This window comes from Erigeron canadensis, chromosome 8, assembly GCF_010389155.1.
Source record: "Erigeron canadensis isolate Cc75 chromosome 8, C_canadensis_v1, whole genome shotgun sequence".
In the NCBI taxonomy this organism is placed as follows: Eukaryota; Viridiplantae; Streptophyta; class Magnoliopsida; order Asterales; family Asteraceae; genus Erigeron; species Erigeron canadensis.
Genome location: NC_057768.1, coordinates 39,787,305 through 39,811,524, shown reverse-complemented (window position 1 = coordinate 39,811,524; position 24,220 = coordinate 39,787,305). Strand labels below are relative to the sequence as shown.

Here is a 24,220-nt window from a genome sequence, read left to right as displayed (position 1 = left end):
ACGGTTTTATCTGATACCCGCCAGACTTTCTTTAGATTGATTAAAAATGAAAATGAACTTTTATTTTGCGTCATCCAAAATAGAAACATAGACTTGACCAAATCTATATATTACTTAAATAAATATTAACTTTTAAAGTTTATATAAGTAGTTAATTTGATGATTCAACAAATATAAATTTTGTTTGAACTTTAAACTTTCTTGATATTATCTAACAAATACTCGTATAAATTTTGAAAGTTTCAGTTAGGGATGAGAAAAAAACTGTTCACCTGCGCCCGACCCAGAACTGACCCGCCCGAAGCCCTAACGGGCCGGGTCATGGGTCACGCTTTTGTTGCATTCGCTGGTCATGGGTTTCGTGAGCCGGGTCGGTAAAGGCAAAAACCGAAAAAAAGTGAAGGAAACCCGTGACCCGCCCAAATCCGACCCGACCCGTACCTTCACGGGTCGGGTAACGGTTCCGATTTCCATGCATTCGCGGGTCGCGGATCAGGCCGGGTCGGACCATTTGCACATCCTAGTTTCAGTACATGTAATTGGTGACCTTTATGGCTTTATTCTGTGGCACATCCCAATAGAGTCTAGTAGGTAGCTCTTGAAATTTTATTTTTTTCTTAACAATAAATTTGACCATAGCAATATGTCTTTTCATATACCCAATTTATAACTAGAGTAAACTCACATTTGAGAAAACTCCAATCTTTATTCTTAGTAACATTTTACTCACACCAAAATTTAAACCAAAAACCTCAAAGTCAAGTCCCCATATCCAGCCCATCTATTGATGATTGCTAGTTACCTAGTTTTTGAAGTTTTATGCTTGTTAATAATCAAAAAAAAAATATATCAAATGAAAATGCATACAAATTTATATATATAATATTTTGAATTACTCCCATTCCCTGTCCTTTTTTCTTCTTTTTCCATAAAAATGTTCAAAAAAACGGTAATATTCGTACTACAAATATAAATAAATTTACCACAATTATGCATTAAATACTTGCACAACATACTATATAATTTGTACTGTGGTAGTACTGATAGCACCACTTGTTTTAAAAACTGTCAACCAATAAAGCAAGCATTTCAGGCATTTCTTAATGAATAGCTAGGGTCCAAAGGACACGAGATCAAGGTTTTCCCGCCGACCTAAACATTTTGCTATAATCAATAATAATACTATATTATAAAGCAGATTTTTCCTAGATTTTCAACATTGAACTTGAAATTTTCAATATTGATTTTAAGTACTTTCCCAAAATGTCTCTCCTATTTGTTCTATATTTATCTAAAATAACTATAATACCCTTTCTCTCTCCTCAAATTTCAACCAATCATCTTTTTTTCTCTCTCCTCCATAAATCATTTATTCCTCCAATTCATTCAAAATCTTTTATCTCAAAAACCGTACATCGATAAATTATAAAAATTGTATGGGTGTTCTTAAAATTTTTATGCTCTTTCATTAGAGATGTCATTCGATATACTTTCGACAAATTTTTAAATCCGAGGGCGGAGCCCGTACGGCTAAGGCATTTGACTATCATACTCTATGACATATCAACTCCTATAACCTATCATACTCTATTACCTAGGTATCACCCCACCATCTTACCGCCGCAACGCGCGGGTACTTGCTCTCGTAATCAATAATATTTATACTATATCTTTTCTTTTTTTATGTTGAAGTACAAAGAAAGCAGCAATGATTTCACCATGTCAAGCATCCATGACAAAGTGCACCTTCAACTATTTTTCAGCTCTAACATATACCATATGATCATACATATTATATCAATAATAAATACAAGTTACAAACTTTTGGTTTCTTATCAAGAGTTCTATTTGTTACATCCAACTGCCACCAGATCACAGGTTTCTATTTCTTCTCAATTATCAAATTTAATTTTTTTTCTTATTTCTTCAGCCAATGCTATATACATTTAAGTTACAAACTGCAATTTGAAATCCTAACAAAGGGAACAAACGGCCAAAAGCAGATCCCAATTTGTATGTGCCACTCATTAACAATGTCAAAACAGAAATCAATGCCCCACAAAACTAATGTACAAGACAAACAATGTAAGTGAAAAAATGTCACCTGACAATCGCATGAACTAGAACACATTTCTATTGATACTTTGACTAGTAGCATCCTTGCCTTCATAGAAGCCATATAGAGAATCTTAAATGACCCATACTCTTGTTAGTCTTCAATTGTAACCTTATTTTCATTCATAACGACAGATGGGTCTACATCAAGTTCCCCGGCGGAGTTGGGCTCGAGAGATTGACCCTTGATGCCAGTAACAACATCAAGTTCACCACCACCATTATTATCATAATAATTGCCACCATCTTCATCATGATCCCCGAGTACAGAATCATCATCTTCTACTTGGTCCCCAAAACTTCCTCCATAGCTTTCTCGCCATTCATCATCATCACTATCAATATCCAGAAAATATGATCTGTTCTGAACAGCTCGTCTACGAAGAATGAACACATTGAAGTAGTAGCTCACAAGTTCCTTCTTTGTTCGAAAAGGGAATGCAACAGAGAGTTGCTTCCAAAACATGTTGCCAATAGATGCAGGGTTTGAGTAAACAACTTCATGAAAGAGTTGCTCTTCTTCTTCAGTCCACCCATCTGCGACTTCTTCTCCCATGTCAAGCATTCCCATATCAGCAAACTTTTCATCCCCATAAAATTGTCTTAAATTCAGTCGTGCTTCTTTAACATGTTGCTGTACACATCTAATCGAACCACCATCCAAACACTTGCAGCTCTTTTTTATATCTGAATCATAGATGGGATGACCAGCTGGAATGACACAAACTCCCATGAAATGCTCCATTCCACCATTGTCTTTATAGCTTTTAGCCAACTCTGTGTTAAATTCCGGAACACCAGCCTGATTATCTGGTCCAACGGGAACCACTTTCCTGGGAGAGCTATTAAACAAAGACGAGTATATGTCTTCATGATGATATAGTTGACGTGTTGGGAACTTGTATTCAAAATACTCAGAGAAAGGATTGGTAGGAAACACCGGCCCTGGCCCTACATCATCATCATCCCCTGTGTCCATTCCAGTCACCAATGGTAATGGTGCTTTAATTTCAATATCCTTGAATGCAATATCGGGGACAAAAATGTCATATTCTCTATCTGCGCCAAAGTATTTACGTCCACTTTCACCTATCCCATGGCAAAGAATCAAACCTGAGTCAGAGTGTCAGACTATGAAGAAAAGACATAAGACAGCAAACCGGATAATGCTCTGTTCGTATATTTTCAGAGTGCCATGTTTTCCCCTAGAAGCAAACCGCTCATTATAAGAGTTCATTTAAACTTATTTACTTAAAAATGAAATGATTCGGGTTATGTTTTAAGTCTATCTATCAAAGTGTATGTTATGAATATTTGACACCAAACGAATTTATGAAAGAAAAACAAAACCATATTTATATTGGCCAGAAATTGTTTTGGGTCAGCCCGATCAATACAAATGATAGCCTGTTTTGAATAGTTACCCCACCTGATCAAGTCCCAACCCACAAATTTTTCACCTTTAGATCTCGTTTTGAAGTTTATGCATTCCCAGACAGGTGAAATTAGTTAATAAATGTAGCCACATAGTATATAACTTGTTGTAGAGTTCAAAAAAAGGGTCTTACAATGAAAATATCATATTAGTAATAACTCGTATAACTGATCCATCAAAGAAACTGTTAGACATGGATACTCTGAAAAGTCAAAAGATAAAATGCAGACAACAGAGCAGCAAGTCAAAGAGAGATACAAAATGTAACATATTCTAACACTATCCACACCTCCAATTCCAGCAACTTGAAATGTTTCAAGAAAAAGTTTACTTTCAGCAGCCGAAGCAGGGTTACTGCCATAACTTATATGTTTAGGGTGCTTAATAAACTCCTGCAGATCTTCATCAAAGGCACGTTTAGTTCCCATCACCACCTGCGATAACATCTAGAGTTAAAAACATATCAACATAGAAGGTACAACACTATAAATAGCTTCACAGTTCATAGTTCTCGAATTACTAGGGAAACAAAGATCCTATTTGGCCAATTACAAATTATACATTCCTTCTAGATTATTAGAATATAGAAAGAATTTTAACAGCATATCGATTTTCCTATCGCAACACAAAGCCTGTCATCATTTTTCAATTTAGAATCAGATAAATACTATAATACAATATGCATTGGAGCTTCAAAGATTTGAATCAAACCATATAATCAAAACCCGATACCCTCATTGCAGATTCTGGTGATCGTTTAAGACAAAGAACAGATAATTTAGTTGCTATAACCCTGAACATCCTCTGTATCACATTACACTCAAAAATGGTATAAATGCACGTGCATGCAGAAAAGCAAAAGACACATTTCTGTATCCATTAATAAACCAAATGTCACTATTACACTAGAAGTACTCCAAAAATGTATCAACTTTCAAAAATTAACAACAATATATACAATAATAATAATTAGTAATCCTAAAAAAACACAGCTACACAACAACAAATCATGCAAATTTCCAATTTAAGGCATAAAAAATGGTAAGACGGTATCTAATAAAGCATCTAAATTGAGAAGAAAAAAAAGCCCCAAATTGTCATAAAACCCTAACCCTAGATATCAATATGTGTAAAAATCAACAAATTTTCCGAATCAACATACAATAAATCAAAATTAACAAAGATTCTTACAGAAACCCTCCATCAATTTGCATAAAATCACGCAAGCTAAAACCCTAGAAATAAATTACCTCAGAAAAATATAATATTTTTTGATCAATTAATGTGGGGTTATTAATTAGGATAATAAATCGATCACGAATATATAATGAATTTAAATAAAAACAATAATTAATTATAGGAACAAACCCTAACCCTAGAATTGGATAGGATCCACGAAATTGAGCAAAAATTAAGGTCGATAGAGAGAAGAAATAATGAATTGAATGAAAATTTGAGCAGATTTGAATCTTGATTTAGGAAATCGGTAGAAATTTGGGGATCTATTTGAGAGCGATTTGATTTAATTAAAGGTATGATATGAAAAGAGGGGAAATTGGATACGTGTTCTCTGGGTTATTTGGAGTAAGTGTGAACGGTTTGGATAATGACCGGTTTAGTGAAGTAAGCCGGATACACGTGTACATTACTATTGGATCCCTTTTGCCAAAAGTCTACATTTCATCGAATAGACACGTGTACTTTCCGATTTTGTATATTTTTTTTTAAAAATAGTTAACGATCATTAGGGAAAAAAAAAATTAATGACCAACAAACAGAACCGTCCAGTTAACGAAATGTCACTGTTTAGCTGGCTTATCTAGTCGCACGAAGCTATTAGAGGGTACCCAATGGTGACCACTCATCCCCCAAAGACTAGTCTCTGTTAGCGCCACATCAGTAAAAAACACTCCAAAGACTAGTCCCTCAAAATGCACCCAATGGATTAATCCCTCAAGGACTAGTATTGGACCCACCAATTATTTAATTCTACCCATTTAACCCTTTAAAACAACAACAACAACAACAACAACAACAACAACAATAATAATAATAATAGAAAGTATATTTATTTAGAGAAAAAAAAGAAGCTTATTTTCTTAGGGTTATTTTTAAGTAAACATAAAAGTTTATGGTAAAAAATTAAAAATTGACAAAAGACAAAAAAAAGTTGTAAAAAAACAAACATTGTCACCTACATCTTCTTCTTCGTGAGATTTGAGACCACCGGAAAAAAATGGTTCCAAATTTTTTTTTATTTTTTATTTTACAGATGTCACACACACATATATGTATTTATATAGATATATATCTATATATATGGGAAAGAAAAAGGAAAAAAAAAACGCGGGTAGCAACTCGTCCCTGCAGGGACTAATCTATCGGACGAGCAAGGTGGACGAACAACAAACGAGTCCCACCCAACGGTGTGGACTCGTCCCTGGAGGGCGGACGAGCAGAGGGACGAGCCCATTGGGAACCCTCTTAGGCATCTCAAGTTACTCCAAATGCTTGAATATCTAATAATCTGTTTGTCCGTAGAGTCATAGGTATGACAACATATTATTGATAAAATCTGTTTGCCTCAAAGATCTGGTTCTAACAAAGTAGGTCTCCTATTATTAGCCTCCATGTCAATTGAGCTAAGCCTAATTTTATTTTATTTTTTAAAAAGGAAAAAAAAAGGTAATGGGAATTAACCTAACCCGATACCACGATTTGATACATCGAGGGTAATTCCAATGATGATTGGAAAATCTGTCGAATGCCAATTGATGTGAAATACTATGCTAGTAAGTCTGAACTTCAAAGGGCTCAATGGTTTTCAGGCAAACATGTCCATAGTTCACAATCACTTGTCTAAATCTAGGATGAAAAAATAAGCTTAAGATAAAAAAAAGACTGAATTTGTAGCGTTACAGGCCGACCTTGCTATTCGGAATGCTCAAAATTATAATTTAAAGAACATCTTCCTCAAAAGGTTGAATTTGTGTCTCAAAGGCTCATTTGCCTACATGAGTAGTATATAAGCGAGTGATTACATGTTGAACTAATCAAAGGCAAGAATAATGACAATTTAAGGATGTGACTGAGTAAATGTAAACTTCATGTACGGCAGCATGGGAATATTCATTGTCTTTCGTAAAATATGGATTCCAACGAGTTGATTGTCAATCGACCAATTTTTAACAAAGTAGATACGCGAACTATCGCTGCACACGACAAACTACAAGGTTCGTTATTTACATAAATCCGAAAGACGAACAATTTCTGCTTAAATACCAAAGTATGAGGATATACAATATAAACCTCTTTTATTTATTCTACTTAGGCTGCAAAAAATCCCCTACAACAAAACTACAGCATATAGGGATACCATTTTTTATTCATCGTTGATGAAAACTTTAGATAAGAAAAATGATATTAGTACCATTTGTTTTGATTGATGTACCACATTTGGGCAATACTAGCTTGTACAATACATTGTGGTAAATCAATCAAAAACAATGGTACGTATATCACATCCCTTTAGATAATTGACTTTTGAGTACAACTGTCTCCTATATTATGTTGAATCGAGGCCAAAACTTACAAAACGATCATCTTAAATGACCATAGAAGGTACGTGAGACACGGTCCTTATGAAATCTATCGTCTGATTCCCAAAAGATATGATAATAAAAGGTTTCAAGTACGCATCAATCATCAACAATTACCTAATCTACTTGTAAAGATGTTATTACTTAAATCTATAACAAGATCAAAACATAGCGACCACTTATAAAGAACAAAATATAAAGGCAAACATGGAATACGAAACTCTAACAAACTTCCGCTACCATAGGAAGTTAATGAGGCTTCTGAGTCGATCTTCAAGCAATGGCAGGCATGTCCTTTAGCCATGGATCTAATGGCTTCCCAATCGAGTAAACAATAAACCCAATCTTCCTTAGCTTTTCGACATCTACTACATTCCTACCATCAAACATATAAGCTGGTTTTGGCATGTTGTCATATATCTTCTGGTAATCAAGACTTTTAAACTCGTCCCACTCCGTAAGGATGCATATAGCATGAGCATCCTTAGTAGCTTCATATGCACCATGAACCACTTTAACACTTTGGTTGACCACATCTTCTGTTATATGAATCGTTGACCCTGGTTTATCCCAGTCAAACTTTGGTGTTGAAAGATCCTTCATTATTTGTGCTTCGGGAACTTGAGGATCATATATGATTAAATGAGCCTTGTCTAATAGCAAACCTCTGCACACATCAATAGCCGGGGTCTCTCTTGTGTCACCGGTGTCTTTCTTGAACGAGAACCCTAAAATGGCAATCTTTTTACCTGATACCGTATTAAACATGGAAGAAACAAGTCGGTTCACAAATCGACTTTTTTGGTAGTCATTAATCTTTATAACCTGTTTCCAATAATTCGCTACCTCTGGAAGCCCGTTACACTCACAAATGTACACCAAATTCAAGATGTCTTTTTGAAAGCAAGACCCACCAAACCCAACACTAGCATTGAGAAACTTTGGGCCAATTCTACTATCCTTCCCAACAGCGTATGAAACTTGTGTAACATTTGCCCCTGTGGCTTCGCATAGTGCTGAAATTGAGTTAACAGAAGAGATTCTTTGAGCCAAAAAAGCATTAGCAGCAAGCTTGGATAGCTCAGAGGACCAAAGATTAGTACATAAAATCCGTTCCTGTGGGACCCAGTGGGCGTAAATATCTTTTAGTGTTTGGATAGCTTTCAACCCACCAGGGGTTTCCTGTCGACCTCCAATAAGGACACGGTCAGGGTTGAGAAGATCAGTGACTGCAGTACCTTCGGCTAAAAACTCTGGGTTTGAGAGTATCTGAAACTCAATCCCCTTACTGTTATGGGTCAAAATCTTTTCTATAGCTTCTGCAGTTTTAACAGGAACAGTTGATTTTTCAACTACAATCTTTGAAGATTTTGATACATCGGCTATCATACGTGCAGCACTTTCCCAGTATGTCAAGTCAGCTGCTTTTCCAGCTCCTAGACCTGAAGTTTTAGTTGGGGTATTTACAGAAACAAATACAATATCCGCGACTGCAACATTTTTTTCCACTTCGTTACTAAAGAAAAGATTTTTTCCCCTGCATTTCTTCACCACTTCGTCGAGTCCAGGCTCATAGATAGGAAGTTTGTTGCTGTTCCATGCTGTAATTCGAGGCACAGAGATATCGACAACCACCACTTCAACTGATGGGCATTTCAATGCAATGACAGCCATGGTTGGACCCCCAACATAGCCACCTCCAATACAACATATTTTCACCATTTTTTAAAATATTTTTTTTAGCACCTGAAATATACCAACAACACATTAAAAGTGCACTAGGTCTTAGCAAAACCATGAGTACATTATTAACCTCATGCAATCATGTATGTGATTATCTCAGTCCAACATATAACATACTAAGATCACAATATAATTGCAACACTTAAAAAAAGACCATTATATAGATTTTCCAAGTTGTTAAACATACTCCTACTCTCCCTGATGTTCAAAGAAAAAAACAAATACTCCTATTTTTTATATCAAAAACTTATGAATAATTGATAACTTCAGAAAATTCGTTAGTCTCGTGAGTCAATTCCCTGTCACTTTCTTCCTATTCCTTGAAAAGTATATGATTATAATTATTTATATACGTTTTTCTGAGTTTAATTATAACCTTAATGCAATACACATGGTTGCATCTCACGTTTATCTTTTAGCTAGAAATTGACGTGAAAACTTATTACTGTAAAAGTTTAGCATTTCCTAAATTATTCTTACTATATATACTAAAGAGTTTTCTCTTGAACTTTATCCATTGCATATATATTTAATGTAATTGCATATCAAGATCGAAATCAAACAAAATCGCCATTAATTAGTGCATCACATAATTCATACTAATATCAAACCAATAAACATCATAACATTGGTTCGCTATTAAAAAAAACGGTAGATTGATAGGAACCGTTTGATCCCATGTACCAAATTGGTACCCACATAACCCCCGGCAGGGATAGTGTCAATGTAATTCAACCACTTAAATTCAATTCTGTCTCTATCAAGATTCGAACCCCGTTGCTCTTAGAAAGTGACAGTTGGTGGCAGTTGGTTCGCTATTAATGCAGACTGTTAAGTTTCCAACACATACATACAGTTTCAAGAAGAAAAATTATAAGACGCAACTTAATATGACTAAAACTAACTAAAATAAGAGAATGTGATACAAAAATATACAGTAATAAACAAGTATTAAGCAACTAAGCAAGAGATAAAAGTAAATAAGTCACCTTGATTGTTTGATTGAGTGGTAAGTGAGTGAACAAAGAGAGAAAGAAAGGAGGAGATCAAGATAATAATTGATCCAAATAATTAAGTACTCTAATAATGAGTGTATATATACAGAGCCAGGAGGTGGTGGTGGAGAGTTTATTATGCCAACAATAAAGGAAACGTGAGTTAGCTAATGAGAGTGAGAGCTACATATAACTGTTTTTTCCATTTTCATTTTTGGACATTATCCAATGCACACATTCCAAAATTTTGAAACATCTAAACGATTAGCAATCTAGCAAAATAGCATTTAAAAAAAAAAAAAAAAAAAAAAACAAATTACTAAATGCAACATTAAAAACCCTTAATGTTGCATTTAACATGTATAACAACAAATTTATACTTTTATATCAAAAACTCACCCACATAATTTTATGGTAAATATACAACTATTTATTATACCTTAACTGTAACCTTGACTACGTATAACAAAACCTTTAACAATCTTATTAACGACTTATGCATTAATATAATTATGTTAATTTATATAATTTCATACTTCCATATTGCATAGACTAGTTAATCAACCCAGATTCAATGCAGACCGTTGAAAATATGTTTCGTTACAAATACAAAATATAAATTGTAATAAGATGCAAACTTTGATCTTAACATTACCAAACATTGAATTTAATAATAAACAAAAGATCATAACTATAAATTTGTAATTAATAAAAATTATTATAAGTGTTGATATTAATAAGGCTGAAAAAGTCGTAGAATAATGTTAACATCATAATCAGTAGATAATAGTTATAATATAACCTACAACCTATACAAGCAAAACACGATTTATGTATCTATAACCATAAAATCGAAACATCAAGGGAGCCAAACCTATATGGTTATGTATTTTAACTCCAAAATAAATTTTTACGGAGATAAATATATAAGATATCATTAATTTAAATTTATAAATATTTCATTAAGACTTAAATCATTACTGTAAATTTGTAATTAATAAAAATTGTCACCAAGAGATCTAAACTTATGTAGTTATGTATTTTAACTCTAAAATAAATTTTTACTTGAAGCTAGATATAGAAAATATTATTAATTTATATTTATAAATATTTCATCAAGACTTAAATGAAAATTTTGAACTATGATAGACTAAAGAAAATAAAAATATATGTTAAATTATAATAAATATATTTTTGTAACATGACATCATCTTTAATTATAAAAATTGTAGGAAAGAATTATAAAATGACACATCATATTTTTTTCTTCTAGAAACAATTATTCTTTATTAATAATAGAGATAGTTTTCTTTAACACTGAAACATTAATGAAACTTGGTTGTTTTTTAAAAAACACTTTTTATATTTAAAAAGAGCGTTTTACTCACACTTCAAATTAAACCCTAAACTTTTAAAGTTTTAAATCTTTTAGGACTGGCGATCTATCTATGTGGTTGTCCGTTGATGCATTGCATAATTTCAACTTTTAAAGGTATATAGTTATTTGAGTTAATTACAAAAATTATCCTTATAGTTTATCAAAAAATACAGGTTTCTTCTCTATTTTTCATAAAATTACATTTTTCGTTCTTGATTGTAGACCCCATCAACATGTTTGGTCCAAAAGCGTTGACTTTTTTTTTTATCAAAAGTGTTGATGAAGCTCCAAAATCAAGGATTAAAATTTTAATTCATAAAAAAGTATAGATTAAACCTCTAATTTTTAACAAATTATAAGGATATTTTTTGTAGTTAACTTTAGTTATATTAATATTTTTTAAAAAAATATTCAGAATTGTGAATATTAGGGTTGTAATTGGTTCGATTCGGTTAGCTAGAAATTTTGAACCGTTTTTCGGGTTTCGGTTCAGTTCGGTTAGTTCGAAATTTTGAACCATTAATTTCGGTTACCCGCAAATCGGTTACCCGAAAAAGTCGATTAATTTTGGTTTTATTTTCGGTTAACCATTTATTAAAGTTATGCTAATATAAAGTTTAAGTTTTCAATTATAATAGTCAATTTACATTGTATTGATTATTTTTCTATATATAATAGTTATTTATCACCATTAATATTTTGTTTTATAAATAAATATACATTACATCTAATTTTGAATTACTTTTTTCTAACGTTTTATTTATGCAATGCAAGTTTCTATTTAAGAGTATCATGATTTACTATTTAAAATGTCTTCTATATGATATTACTAATATTTTTCATAAGTATTTTAAAACAAAGTTAACAACTTTTCTTAAAAAGAGTATATATATATAAGGGTAAACTTATTTTGAGAACCTTTTTTTTTGCGAGAACCTTTGAGAACTTTTCAAATCAAGCCCAACCAATGATTATTCTTTACATGAAAATTGTTTTTTTTTATTGTTTTCTGAATAACTTAAGTATAATTTTGAAGTTTATAATTGTTTGGAGGCATGGATTATCATCCGTCATACATTTATGTGGAGATTTGGATTCTTGATCACATGTGCACGAATATTGTCATGATCACATGTATGCAAGTCGATCACATGTAATTATAGCAATATTCGTGCACATGTGATCGAGAATCCAAATCTCCACATAATTGTATAACGGATGGTAATACATGCCTCCAAACAATTATAAACTTCAAAATTACGCATAAGTTATTCAGAAAACAATCAAAAAACAATTTTCATGTAAAGAATAATCATCGGTTGGGTTTGATTTGAAAAGTTCTCAAAGGTTCTCATAAAAAAAAAGGTTCTCAAAATAACTTTTCACTATATATATAAGAAAATTACTTAGAATATCCCAACTAATCATAGATTGTGAAAAAAAGTTAGTAAAATTGTTAATATTTCAGTCAACAAATACATAAAATTAGTTCAATAGATGTGTAAATTATGTATTCATTTAATACATATATGTGTAAATATACATTTATATATGATTATATGTAGGTATATATCCAAATTCGGTTCGGTTAACCGCGGGTAATGAATATTGAAAACCGTAACCAAACCGTTACACATCAGTTTTTTTGTTTTCGGTTTTTCGAGTTTCATTTTTTCGGTTTCGGTTTTTTCAGATCACATGGTTCGGATCGGTTTTTTAGTTTTTCGTTCATTTCTTACACTCCTAGTGAATATACATTTTAATTAGTCATTTGCTGTATGTAAAATCAATTTATGAATGTGTATAAAAAGATATATAAAACATCACATTCAAATATGATTATGTTAAAATTTAAGTTTTGTTTGGTTCAGAGATTACAATGGACTCTAATAGTATCATATTTGAATTTCATTCTTTAATACGTTTGATTGTAAAAAATAAAATATTTTTTTTCCATAAAAATGTGAATATTTCTTTCATTACATGAAATCTCCACTGTTTCATGACCTTTTAATGATTTTTTATTCCATCCTTTCTATTAAACGAAAGATCATTTTGTAAAATATTATTTTATCAAATGCATCCTTAAAGCATAAAAATAAACATGTAGATAAGTTTATATACATATTTAAAGAGAAGTAACATCAATATCACATAATTTTAATTAATTTAGCACAATTATGTATTAACTGATTGTATAGTATAATATTGGTTGTCTCGATATTCATATTTCCTCATAAAACAAATCACTCTTTTCTATTTTTTTAACTTTAATTTTTTAAAATATCTAAATTATCCCTCTTTTTTATATACTAATTTAAATATTTCTACCTAATATACCTATAATACCCTTAATGAAATTAATTACTTTTACATTACCTCATTAACTCAATTATTTTTACATTAATAAATACGTCCTACCACACCGCTATTGGCGCCACCCGTTATTACCGTCACCCCCGCCGCCATTAATTACCGCTGTATTACGCAGGTAACTTTCTATATATAACAAGCTAAACAATGGTTTTAGGCCCTAAATATTATGGCCATCAAAAAGCTTAAATCAACAAAAAGCTTTAAGCCTGATTGTAGTATTAATCCTGTATAGTAAATTTTTTTTTTTAACGGCAGAAAATACTGTATAGTAAATTAGTCATACACTTTTCATCCGTAAAGGCATAAACGACTTTGATGAGTAAATTTATATAAAAGCATTTACAAAAAGAAAAAAGAAAAAGAAAAAGAAAAAGAAATATATCGGTGAGTTTACGCGATCTATTCTCCTTTGCGGCGGCCTTGTAGTAGAGTCAACAAATTAACACTTTGCAGTATCTCAGGTAACTGCTTCTTTCTTTACTGCCATCTTCAGCCTTCTGTTGTTTTTAGGGTTTTAGATTTCTTTGTAAGAAAATTTGTTTTCACCAAGTAAAATAGTAGTACTAGTATTCACTAGGTCATCTTTATATCAGATGCCCACCAAGTGTTTGTTAATATGCAAGTTGTTTATATTTCATTCATGCTTTATATAGATTTCTTAAGATTGGGTACGGTTGTTGCTTTATGCTTTTATTATAGATCACATAGGTGACATGATTTAATGAGCTACATATATAATCAAAACTGAAAATCATACATTGGACCTTCGGGAAAAAAAAAACAAGCTAAACATTTTTTTTTGCCAATTGTATATAGATGATTGACAACGATGATCACATGTGTTTTGATCTGATTTTCTACTTGTAAATCCAAAGAATAAATCTTCCAGAAAAACTCAAAGTATAGTTGTTCTGTGCTCAAAAATACTTTATTTTAGTTGCATACTTGCATTTGAAATATCTTTGGCTCGTTTTTTGTGTGGGACAAGTTTGCCCATAATAAAACTCATCTGATTTTGATTGGCGTGGATATTGGATAGTGCACGGTATATTTCTTCTACTAATTGTAGTTAGAAACTATTTCCCTGATCTATAGTGAAGTTTCTAAGTTTTGCTTCCATTATCCACATCTCACGTCTTAGCATACAAAACTAATCGAGTGATTTCAGCTTGTGATTTACTGATAAGCAGAGTATATTCATATTCTTTTTTCCAATGAAATTATACAAAGGGGATATTTGATAATGAAGTTGGTCATGAGAACTATTCCGGTTGTTGTTTAATATGCATGGCATGTAAAATTTTCCAAAATATTAATGTTGTATCAACCAAGCTGAGAATGAGTAGGATCAAGAAATCACATATCTTTATTTAGTGAGATGACAATTATATAACAGATATATCCATAGATATGTAAGCAATTTACTGGAAAAAATGTCAATTGTGTCTCTTTATAGATTATTTTGTACTAATATGTTTGTTAGTTTTGCGGTATTTTACATCTTTTAACACTATTTGTGATATGTCTCCTGCTGCTTTGATACTTCAACTTGATGCTACTTTTAGGTGCTATTGACTTATTAAACCATTGTACTCAAGGGGGCGTGTGGTTCATGATATTTATTGGGATTTCATGGGATTTGGAATTGAAATCCTATGTTTGGTTGGCTAAAACAGAAGAATTACAAACCCATGGTTTTCCTTGAAATCCTTTAGGTGTGAGATTTTGAAAATCCTTGGCAGAGTGAGGGATTTCAATTTGAAATAGAACCAAAATACCTATCTAATACATAAAAATAACCTATTGTTTACTCTCACTCTCTTTATCTCGGTTTGTCAGTTCAAACATAATAAACAAATCCTGTAACTCCAAATCCTATCTCATTTTTTGTCAACCAAACACATGGAAGGATTTCAAAAGATTTCAAATTCCTTTGAAATCAACGAACCAAATGCCCCCTTGGGTTTTTCTTATAGGTATATATTTTTTATGCAAATGTCAAGAACCACAATATGCATAAGGAAAGGCACCTTTGTACTTAGCTTTTGGAGCTATTGGTTTTTCATATCATTTTACTTGGCTCTAAGTTGCAAACAACCATTGATTTTGGTAAAAGCGAAAAAAATACACACTTTGGTTGAATGAACAATTTTGGACAAAAGCTGCAAGCATGAATTTCTTTTAAATAAATGTTCTTTTATTTTTGTTGACGTTATTAAACAAAACCGCTCCCTGAAAACTACAATGTTTTTTTGGTGACATGGTTAATAACTTAATATGCTATGAGAGCCAAGTATGTTGGAAGTTTTGCAAGAAAGGTGGGTTTGTTTGTATCCAATACCTAAGCACATCAGTTTGAAAAAAGTCGATCAATCAAAGCTTATCTCAAATTTCAAGTACAGTATTCTTGCAGCTGACCAGTATGGCAGTATCAAAGCTAAATGTTTTTCAAATGTGACTTATTTTCTTGTCATGAACAGGATTTCTGTGTAATCAATTGTCACATACAAGAAATCAAGAAAGTTACATCCGTAATTGCAATCAAAGTCAACTAATTTGAATGGCATTGGTTGTAATATGTGGCCAGCCATGTAGTGGGAAGTCAATGGCCGCTCAATGCCTGTCTGAAGCTCTGAAGGATGTAGAATCTAAACCTAATGTCAGAATTATAGACGAAACCTCCTTTCATCTTGATCGTAATCAAACCTATGCAGAAATGACCTCGGAAAAAAATTTAAGAGGTGTTCTTAGATCTGAAGTCGATCGATCCTTATCAAAAGATAACATCATTATAGTGGATTCCCTAAACAGCATAAAGGGCTACAGATATGAGTTATGGTGTCTGGCACGCGCTGCAGGCATTAGGCATTGTGTTCTTCACTGTGATGTTGAAGAAACTCATTGTAGAAACTGGAATAAAGAACGCAGGGAAAAAAGTGGAATTTCATATGATGATCCTATATTTGACGATTTAGTAAGAAGATTCGAGAGACCTGATAGCAGAAACCGATGGGATTCACCTTTATATGAGATATGGCCATTTAAAGAAGGAATAGAGAAGTCTTCTCCTGCTATTATAGATCTTGTATCTTACATAACCAAAAAAGTGGACTCAAAAACAAAAGATGTTAAAATCTTGCAGCCGACGATAGCAACACAGAGTGCACGGTTCTCAGAGGCTAATTCACTTTATGAAATGGACCGAGCCACACAGGAGGTGGCTAGTGCTATTGTTGAGGCTCAGTCATTAGCCATGGGTGGCCCTGTGACTGGACTCTCTCTTAGCCCAGAATTACCAACCATCAATATGTCAAGATCAGTTGGGTTACCTGAACTTCGGAGGCTGAGAAAGACTTTCCTAAAGTTGACGGGTCAATCTAGCTTAAGTGGGCCACCACCACCTTCGGATGCTGACAGTGCAAAGAGAATGTTTATTGACTACTTGAACAGAGAAATCGGAAGTGGATGAAGAATGAAAATGTTGCTGGCTGTTTTGACATCACAACTGATTTTTGATGGTAATTTCTTAAGCTTTATATGTTATATTTCCAAAAGGATTGCCTGGGTGATCGACTTCTTTAATATCAACATTTTGGCTTTTCATTGCATATTATTCACCTTTGTTTACCAAATGAGTGACTTTAGTCCAATATTGGGAAAAATGTTTCTGACAGAAAAAGTTGACCTGTCAAATTGTTCAACTTTGCAAATTATAGGGCCCTTTTTTTTGATAGTTTGTTACAAAAAGTGTGATATGAATGTGATCAACTCAATGAAGTTGGAATTTCTTATACTACCAGCTACATGTTTGACCTCTTACTAATTACTATTGTACAAGTCTTTTAAGTTAATCATATTTGACAAAAGATAAAATAAAATAGGAGTTTGCTCTATGGGCAAGACTCCCATCATAACAATAGATTATAGATGATTGTGCATAGTACAAGTGAAATGCATGCATGTCCAAGTCTATCGGTTCTAAAAGGTTTTGTTTAATGATGAAAAGAGAATACAGCTTAGGTTTTAAAGGTGAGTTGTTGAAGTTTGAACAACCTCATGTCACCAAACACAACCTTTATGGCAATAAAGTATTTGTTGGCATTTTGTTTGTGTAAAGTATAGGAACAACTATCTCATACATATTATGCTACTTATATGGTCATAAAAGTGCAATGACTTACACTTATGTCAAATACACTTGCATAGTGCCTAATTGTGAGCATGTACATGATTAAACAGAACTTACATCTGATCTAGTATTAAAATGTGGTTTTTTGGTCTTTTAACTTTCTAGGAAATGGAAACTAATGAGTGACAACAAATTATATGTTACCCTATTCATCGTGTATAACAACGCATCAAAAAATGACTTGGGGATATAATTTGATTGGATTAGATGAAAATCATGAGGTCCCGAATATTACGTTGTGTTCATTGTATATAATCATCTTTAAATTATGTCTATTGTATGTAAGAAAATGCATCCGCCCAATAAAAAACTAACAAGTGACAACAATATATGGTTTGTTGGAACCACGTTAGTGTGACGGTCACTGATCATGTATCATTTCTGATATGATAATTGACGATAACTGAAATCCCTATGTCTAGTAAATATATAATGGGCTTATTTACTCTTAGAGACGTAGTCTAGAGTTTCTCATTAGGTGATTGTAACTTAGATGATTAATGGTACGTACACACATTAAACACCAAAGGGGTTGAAAGTGTAAATACTCTCATTATAAATAGAGTCATTAACCCTAAGTTAAGATTAATCTAAATACATATTAAACCCTAATTTTCGTGTGTGTATTCCTCTCTAATTCGTGCATCATATTCCAACCGAATTACTCATCCCGTTATTACTCAATCACCTTGTTATGGAAACCCGAAATCAATAGCAATTATGTTTTATGCTCTTACAGGTTCTACAGGACGATTGAGGATGTTTTATCACTCAAATCGAATCATGTTTATTTCAACATGGATGACACGTATGTTTTTTTACATACAATAGACAATTTAAAGATGATTACATACAATAAACACAACTTTAGTTATTTCACACTATAGACATTCGTCCAAATTTGTTACATTCCATAACATTTATAGTTTCTTTTATATTTTCTCATATAGTTGGTTATGATAATACATAAAATGTGGCTTTATGGCCTACCATTGTCATTAAGTCATTAACCAAAGCGAAAAGAGAAAGTATGGAAATTTAAAGGTTAAAGGTCATAAAGTAAGATCCCAAGTGTTGCGTCAATGTATGTACAAATATATTGAACTCACTATTGGCTTCTCAAGTCCCAAAAATGGTTAAAATTATATGTAAAAAGCATTAATGCAGAAAAATGATAAGCAGACATATACCCTACAAGGCTACAACCTAGTTGTATAATTGGTTATATAGGTTTTGCATATCATTTTACATGATAATAAGTAGGTTTTGTAGGTTGATGTTCCATTAAAAGTCTTTATATTTATAGATTTTTTTATTCAGGTTTGAGACTGGATTCTCATACTTGTGGAGATGAGATCATTATAAAAACAGTCTATTTATCTTTGAGTAGTGACAAAACTTTCTAAATCTCACATCGGGGTATGTAGGGATTGAATCCTCTTGTAGTCGTTGTATAGGTAGAGAAGAGTATTTGGAATATTTTTAAAAGGCTAAAACGTTTATCCCCCAAAGATAAATAATGCTTTTAAGACAAACTTAAATCTATTCATTATTGTTACTAAAAAATTAAATAATATTATTGTTCATCAAGTTCATTTATTGCTTTAAGAGAAAATATTTTTTTTGTTTTTTAGAATTTATGGTATTTTCAAAGGTTAAAGTCAGAAAATCGAATCAAAATAGATCTAAACTGAAAAAATTAAAACAAAAAAAAATCAAATTCAGATGATTTTAGTTTTCAAAATTCGAATTATAACGGTTCCGTTTCCAGTTTCAGTCACCTAAAGCGAACCGTTCTAACCCTAACTATACACATCACATTTAATTGAGTAGTTTTTTTTTTTGAAAGGTGAATTTCGCTGGAAACTTCGTGTCGCGATTCGACAACGGAAGGTCTAGCATACGTTGTCTTAATCGGGTACGTGCTAGAGAGCTCCCTCGAAATAGAAATACTTATTTCAAATACCCGATGGGGGGAAACCTCCTATTAATCCGTCCGAAGGCACGACGATCAATAGGGGTAAACGCTGCCCCCTCAGACTTGAACATGGGTATACCCAAGCCAAGCCCTTTTAAAGGGACTTCCTTATGTCCTCCCCAAGACTTGAACTCAAGACCTCATGGATACGGGGATAGTATTTCAACCATTGAGCTAATACTCAAGGACTATATGACTATATATATACGTAATTGTAGTGTATACTTTGGTACTATGGAAAGTAGTGTATACTCTGTTACATACAACAAGAACTCTAACCTAACTATAAGGCTGGACGGAGCGCATAGTCAACGAGTAGGTACCGGACCGGTACCGGTTTGAATACCGCCCCGTCCAACCGGTACCGGTAGGGTGGGGAGGGTGGTGCCGATTTCCCTGCCTATTGTTTTTTGTCTTTTCTTCTTGCTTCTTTTGTCTTTTCTTCTTTTTTTTCTTTCTTTCTTTCTTTCTTTTTTATTTTGTATATGTTTAAATAAAATAGAAAAGGGTGGGGAGGGGTGGCGAGACATTCTTTACAATAGGGAGCGGACAAGTACTTATTGAAAAACCGGGGAGGGAGAGGAGAAGTGGCGAGGCGCTCCCCCAGCCTAAGAGATACTAAAATGGATGAGAATATCCCATTAAAAGTTTAAAACGATAAAGGACCTCCATAGTCTAACTAGATCAAACATCCACTAGAACATACCCCAATGGCCCAATGCAAAGGAACCGGACATTCGAATTTTTCATAATCCCACTTTAATTTTATTTAATTAACATATCTTTACTAATTTAGTGTTATGTTATGTTATATGTCTTGTGTTTATCTTCTTTAATAAGCCAGATCTATTTTTAATTTAAATAGTTTTTTGAAGGGAGAATTTTTTTTTTTTTTTTTTGAATTCATTCATTGTACTAAGTATTTAACATTATATATCAATGAAATCTTTGTTTTTTTGGCAAAAGAAAATTGTAAAAATAAATAAAGCAAAATGCTTAGTCAGCGTGGAGTGGAAGAGACCAAAATTCTCATCGAAAGAAATCAAGAATAGCATAAAATTTTATTTGTATCATGAATGGACGTGTGTCACATCTAAGTTAAAGCTTAGAAGTTTATAGTTAATCTCTTTGAAATCAACATCCAACATCAAGACAAAAAAGAGGTTTCGAGATCCACCATTTGGCACTCTCAAACACTAAATACAACTCTTATTTAATTGGTTTTGAGATCCACCATTTGGCACTCTCAAACACTAATCGGTTTATTAAATACACTCATATTTAAATAAGGGATTAGTTTACTGAAATGTAACTATCTTTGACCAAATGTTTATAGTAGGAAAAAACTAAAGTTGTGTGTATTGTATGTAAGCAACTCGAAAAAATGTTTATTATATGTAAGAAAACATATGTGACAATCATATACCAGTGCCACTTGTCAGATTTTAATTGGTTGAAACGAAATTCTTACATACAATAAACATTATTTTGAGTTGTTTACATACAATACACACAACTTTAGTTATTTCCTATTATAGACATTCGTTCTAAGATTCTTACATTCCAGGAAACTAATCCCTTTAATTAACGGGTAACATGCTTGTAACGGACTTCTATAACTATAATTCAAAGAGAGGGACGATAATTTTTTCAAAGGATAATCACTTATCAATGCGGTTCTAAAGGTTGTATCATAATATTTTTATTTCGTTAAACTTTTGTGAACTTTTTAAAATTTGTACATTCATGAGCAACCAGACCAACAATACTAGATCACTAGGTAAAAAAAAATTTCAATCTGATCTCTTACGTAACAATCATGTATAAACTTTAAAAGTTCATAAAGAGTATAAATGTAACATCCTATATTTTTTTAGACCAATGAAAATTAACCTTTATTATAGTTTTGACATTAAAATAATTTTCTAGTATTCTATTTTTAGATATGTGGTTAAATTAGTTGGAACATTAGCGGATAGCGGGCGAAAATACCATTTTTATGTATTAGAGGCGTGGCACTCAGGAGGAGTGTCAACCATTTCTCATTTCATGACTCACCCCCATTTTCTTCCAAATTCTTCTACTCATTATTCTACCAAATTTCTTCACCTTACATCTCATATTCATCTAGGAACTTTCATAATTCCAAGTCAATTAATCAAATTCCTATGTAAATAATAATAATCTTAACATCAAATTGAATAATTTGGGAGAGATTGAGAGTATAGGATTGTGTGTGTATGGGCTGAAAAATAAAAGAGAAAAAGAAGATGATGATTGTGATTTCCATCTTAATTTCCAATTTCCTAATCTTGAAGGTAACAATTTTTCCTTTAACCTAATTCTTGTTTTCCTTTAGAAATTAGGGTTCATGCAACTATCTTTTTATTTAGAATTTGGGGGTTTTCATAAAAACGAGTTAATTGCTATAATACAAGTTAGGGTTATTGTAATTTAATCAAATTTAGGGTTTTCAGTTGGGTTGCATGAAGGTTTTGATGAATACTAGTAAGAACAATGTTGGACAGATTATGTCCCTGAGTTTGAAACGAGTTAAACACCTTCATGAGTCCTAAAAAGAAAATATAGGTTATTGTGTTAAGTAAGTTTTCCCACTGGAATGAGTTAAAAAGACAAAGTAGAACTCTAGATATGAATTTTTGAATCCAGTGGCGCAATGCTGATCTTTCAGCAAAAATGATTCTGATGTCTGTTGTTAAAATGGGTAAAACACATTCTTGCAAGTTAATTCATATCTTGGTCACTGAATATAAAATGTACCTAAATGTGTTAAGAAAAAATGGCCACCGGAATGAGGTCAATATATGGTGTAGAACTCAAGTTATGGTCATTTGAAGGCAGTAGGATCAAAGCTGTTTAACAGCAGCAGTTTTGATTTTTAAAACGACCAGAAGTCACCTTTGAAGGACAATTCACATATTGGTCACTAAAGATAAAAGGTAGGTGTATGTGTCATGAAAATTTAGCCACTGGAATCATGTTAAAAGAGTAAGTAAAACTTGAGTTATGCTTGTTTGAAGTCTGCTAGGTCAAATATGTTAATGACGATTTTGATACGAAAGTAACTCTTGGCCAATTGAAAATGATATAAGAGATACATGTTATGTGAACCAACCCAAGATTAATATAAGATTGTAAATGATGGGTTGGGTGTTGAAATGTTAGTGATTATGGCTAGATGGCCTAGTATGTGATTGATGATCCTATATGCGTTGTGATTTGTTGCTAGGTTGAAGCATACATGTTTTGTGTTCATGCGGTCTTCTTGAGTTATGATTTTGGTTGTCGCGGAGGAGGTGAGTACTCTTGCATACCTTTATGTATACGTTGGGTCAATCGACCACATCATGTTGAAGCCTTTTTGTCCATGTGTGGTGTTGACCACATCATGTTGAAGTTTATTTATCCATGTGTGGTGATTGATTTGGCGTAGGCCCATATGGGGCATAGTGTTTATGAGGCCTAAGAACCTCCGGGGCCTAAGAATCCCGATAGTTAATCATGTTGATGATTGTTTAGCGTATGTGGATCCATGTATGTTTTGTTAGCGCAAAAGTGAGTATGCAAGTGATGATATGACGGTATCATTGGCTACATGCGATAGTCTTTTGTGTTTTTGCTCTCCTTCGTATGTATATTTGTATGCAAGTTTATTCACTAAGCATTCGCTTACTTTTTAGTTGTTTACCATTTTTATAGGTAGTTCCGGAAGAAGGAACTAGTTGTTGATTTAAAGCTTGAAGTATTAGAAGTAAGGATTTTGAAAGACTTGGAGGTATTTAGGTCATTCATGGATGAATGACAATCTTGTGGTTTATAGACTTAGTCATCCCTCTCCTTATGGCTCTTGGTACATTTTGTTTTGATGGTCATTCTATTGTCAAATTTCTATAAATGGTCAAGTGTGGTTCCATGAATTTGCAAAACTTGTATTTTGACTTAAAAAGCGTCAAAATGGGTAAGATGACCCATTTACTTGTATAATCTTGGTTTGTATAAATGGATGGTATGGGGACTTTTGGAAATGTTGTGTTAGTTGATTTATGTCAAAACTAAGTTGCTAATCAGTCGTCGGAAGCTCGGTTTTGAGAAAAAAGGTCGAAAGTTGTTCAAAGTGTCAAAAGTACGAAACCTGAAGAGGACGGCCTTTGTGCAGAGGACGGCTCTTGTGGACGGCCTCTGCAGGACACAAGAGCCGTGCTCCTCTGTAATTTTTTTACATTTTTTTACCGAGGCTTCGTTTGACCTTTCCGGGACCTGAAACTCATACAATAGACTTATATTAACATTCTAAGGAGGTTCAATTTGTGATTTTTCAGATTTGAGAACTTTGATTTTGGCGTAAATTGGCTTAAATTTTCTAAGTATAAAATTGTCTAGCTTGTTTAACA

The 24,220-nt window shown here is 32.7% G+C and overlaps 3 protein-coding genes and 1 long non-coding RNA gene across 5 annotated transcripts; 2 read left to right on the top strand and 2 right to left on the bottom strand.

Annotated features, from left to right (window-relative positions):
* Positions 1-1,885: 1,885 nt before the first annotated feature.
* Positions 1,886-5,115, bottom strand: LOC122580136. 2 transcript variants are annotated; one of them, XM_043752407.1, is made up of 3 exons: positions 4,919-5,115; positions 3,840-3,984; positions 1,886-3,204 (listed from the first exon to the last, which is right to left on the bottom strand). In XM_043752407.1, the coding sequence occupies exons 2-3, from the start codon at positions 3,976-3,978 to the stop codon at positions 2,210-2,212; spliced, it is 1,134 nt and encodes a 377-aa protein (XP_043608342.1). In that variant the 5' UTR covers positions 3,979-3,984; positions 4,919-5,115; the 3' UTR covers positions 1,886-2,209. The 2 variants fall into 2 exon arrangements, with proteins under 2 accessions (XP_043608342.1, XP_043608341.1); XM_043752406.1 differs by having other exon boundaries at positions 4,925-5,115.
* Positions 5,116-7,189: 2,074 nt separating this feature from the next.
* On the bottom strand, positions 7,190-9,951 carry LOC122578559 (UDP-glucose 6-dehydrogenase 1). Its single transcript, XM_043750541.1, has 2 exons — positions 9,882-9,951; positions 7,190-8,895 (listed from the first exon to the last, which is right to left on the bottom strand). The coding sequence occupies exon 2, from the start codon at positions 8,869-8,871 to the stop codon at positions 7,423-7,425; it is 1,449 nt and encodes a 482-aa protein (XP_043606476.1). The 5' UTR covers positions 8,872-8,895; positions 9,882-9,951; the 3' UTR covers positions 7,190-7,422.
* A 4,064-nt stretch (positions 9,952-14,015) lies between these two features.
* On the top strand, positions 14,016-17,249 carry LOC122578631 (protein KTI12 homolog). Its single transcript, XM_043750629.1, has 2 exons — positions 14,016-14,102; positions 16,122-17,249. Exon 2 carries the CDS (start codon positions 16,202-16,204, stop codon positions 17,108-17,110), a length of 909 nt encoding a protein of 302 aa, XP_043606564.1. The 5' UTR covers positions 14,016-14,102; positions 16,122-16,201; the 3' UTR covers positions 17,111-17,249.
* A 4,863-nt stretch (positions 17,250-22,112) lies between these two features.
* LOC122609964 lies at positions 22,113-23,566 on the top strand. Its single transcript, XR_006325434.1, has 3 exons — positions 22,113-22,126; positions 23,059-23,125; positions 23,529-23,566. It is a non-coding gene; the product is annotated as an uncharacterized LOC122609964 (long non-coding RNA).
* Positions 23,567-24,220: the final 654 nt, after the last annotated feature.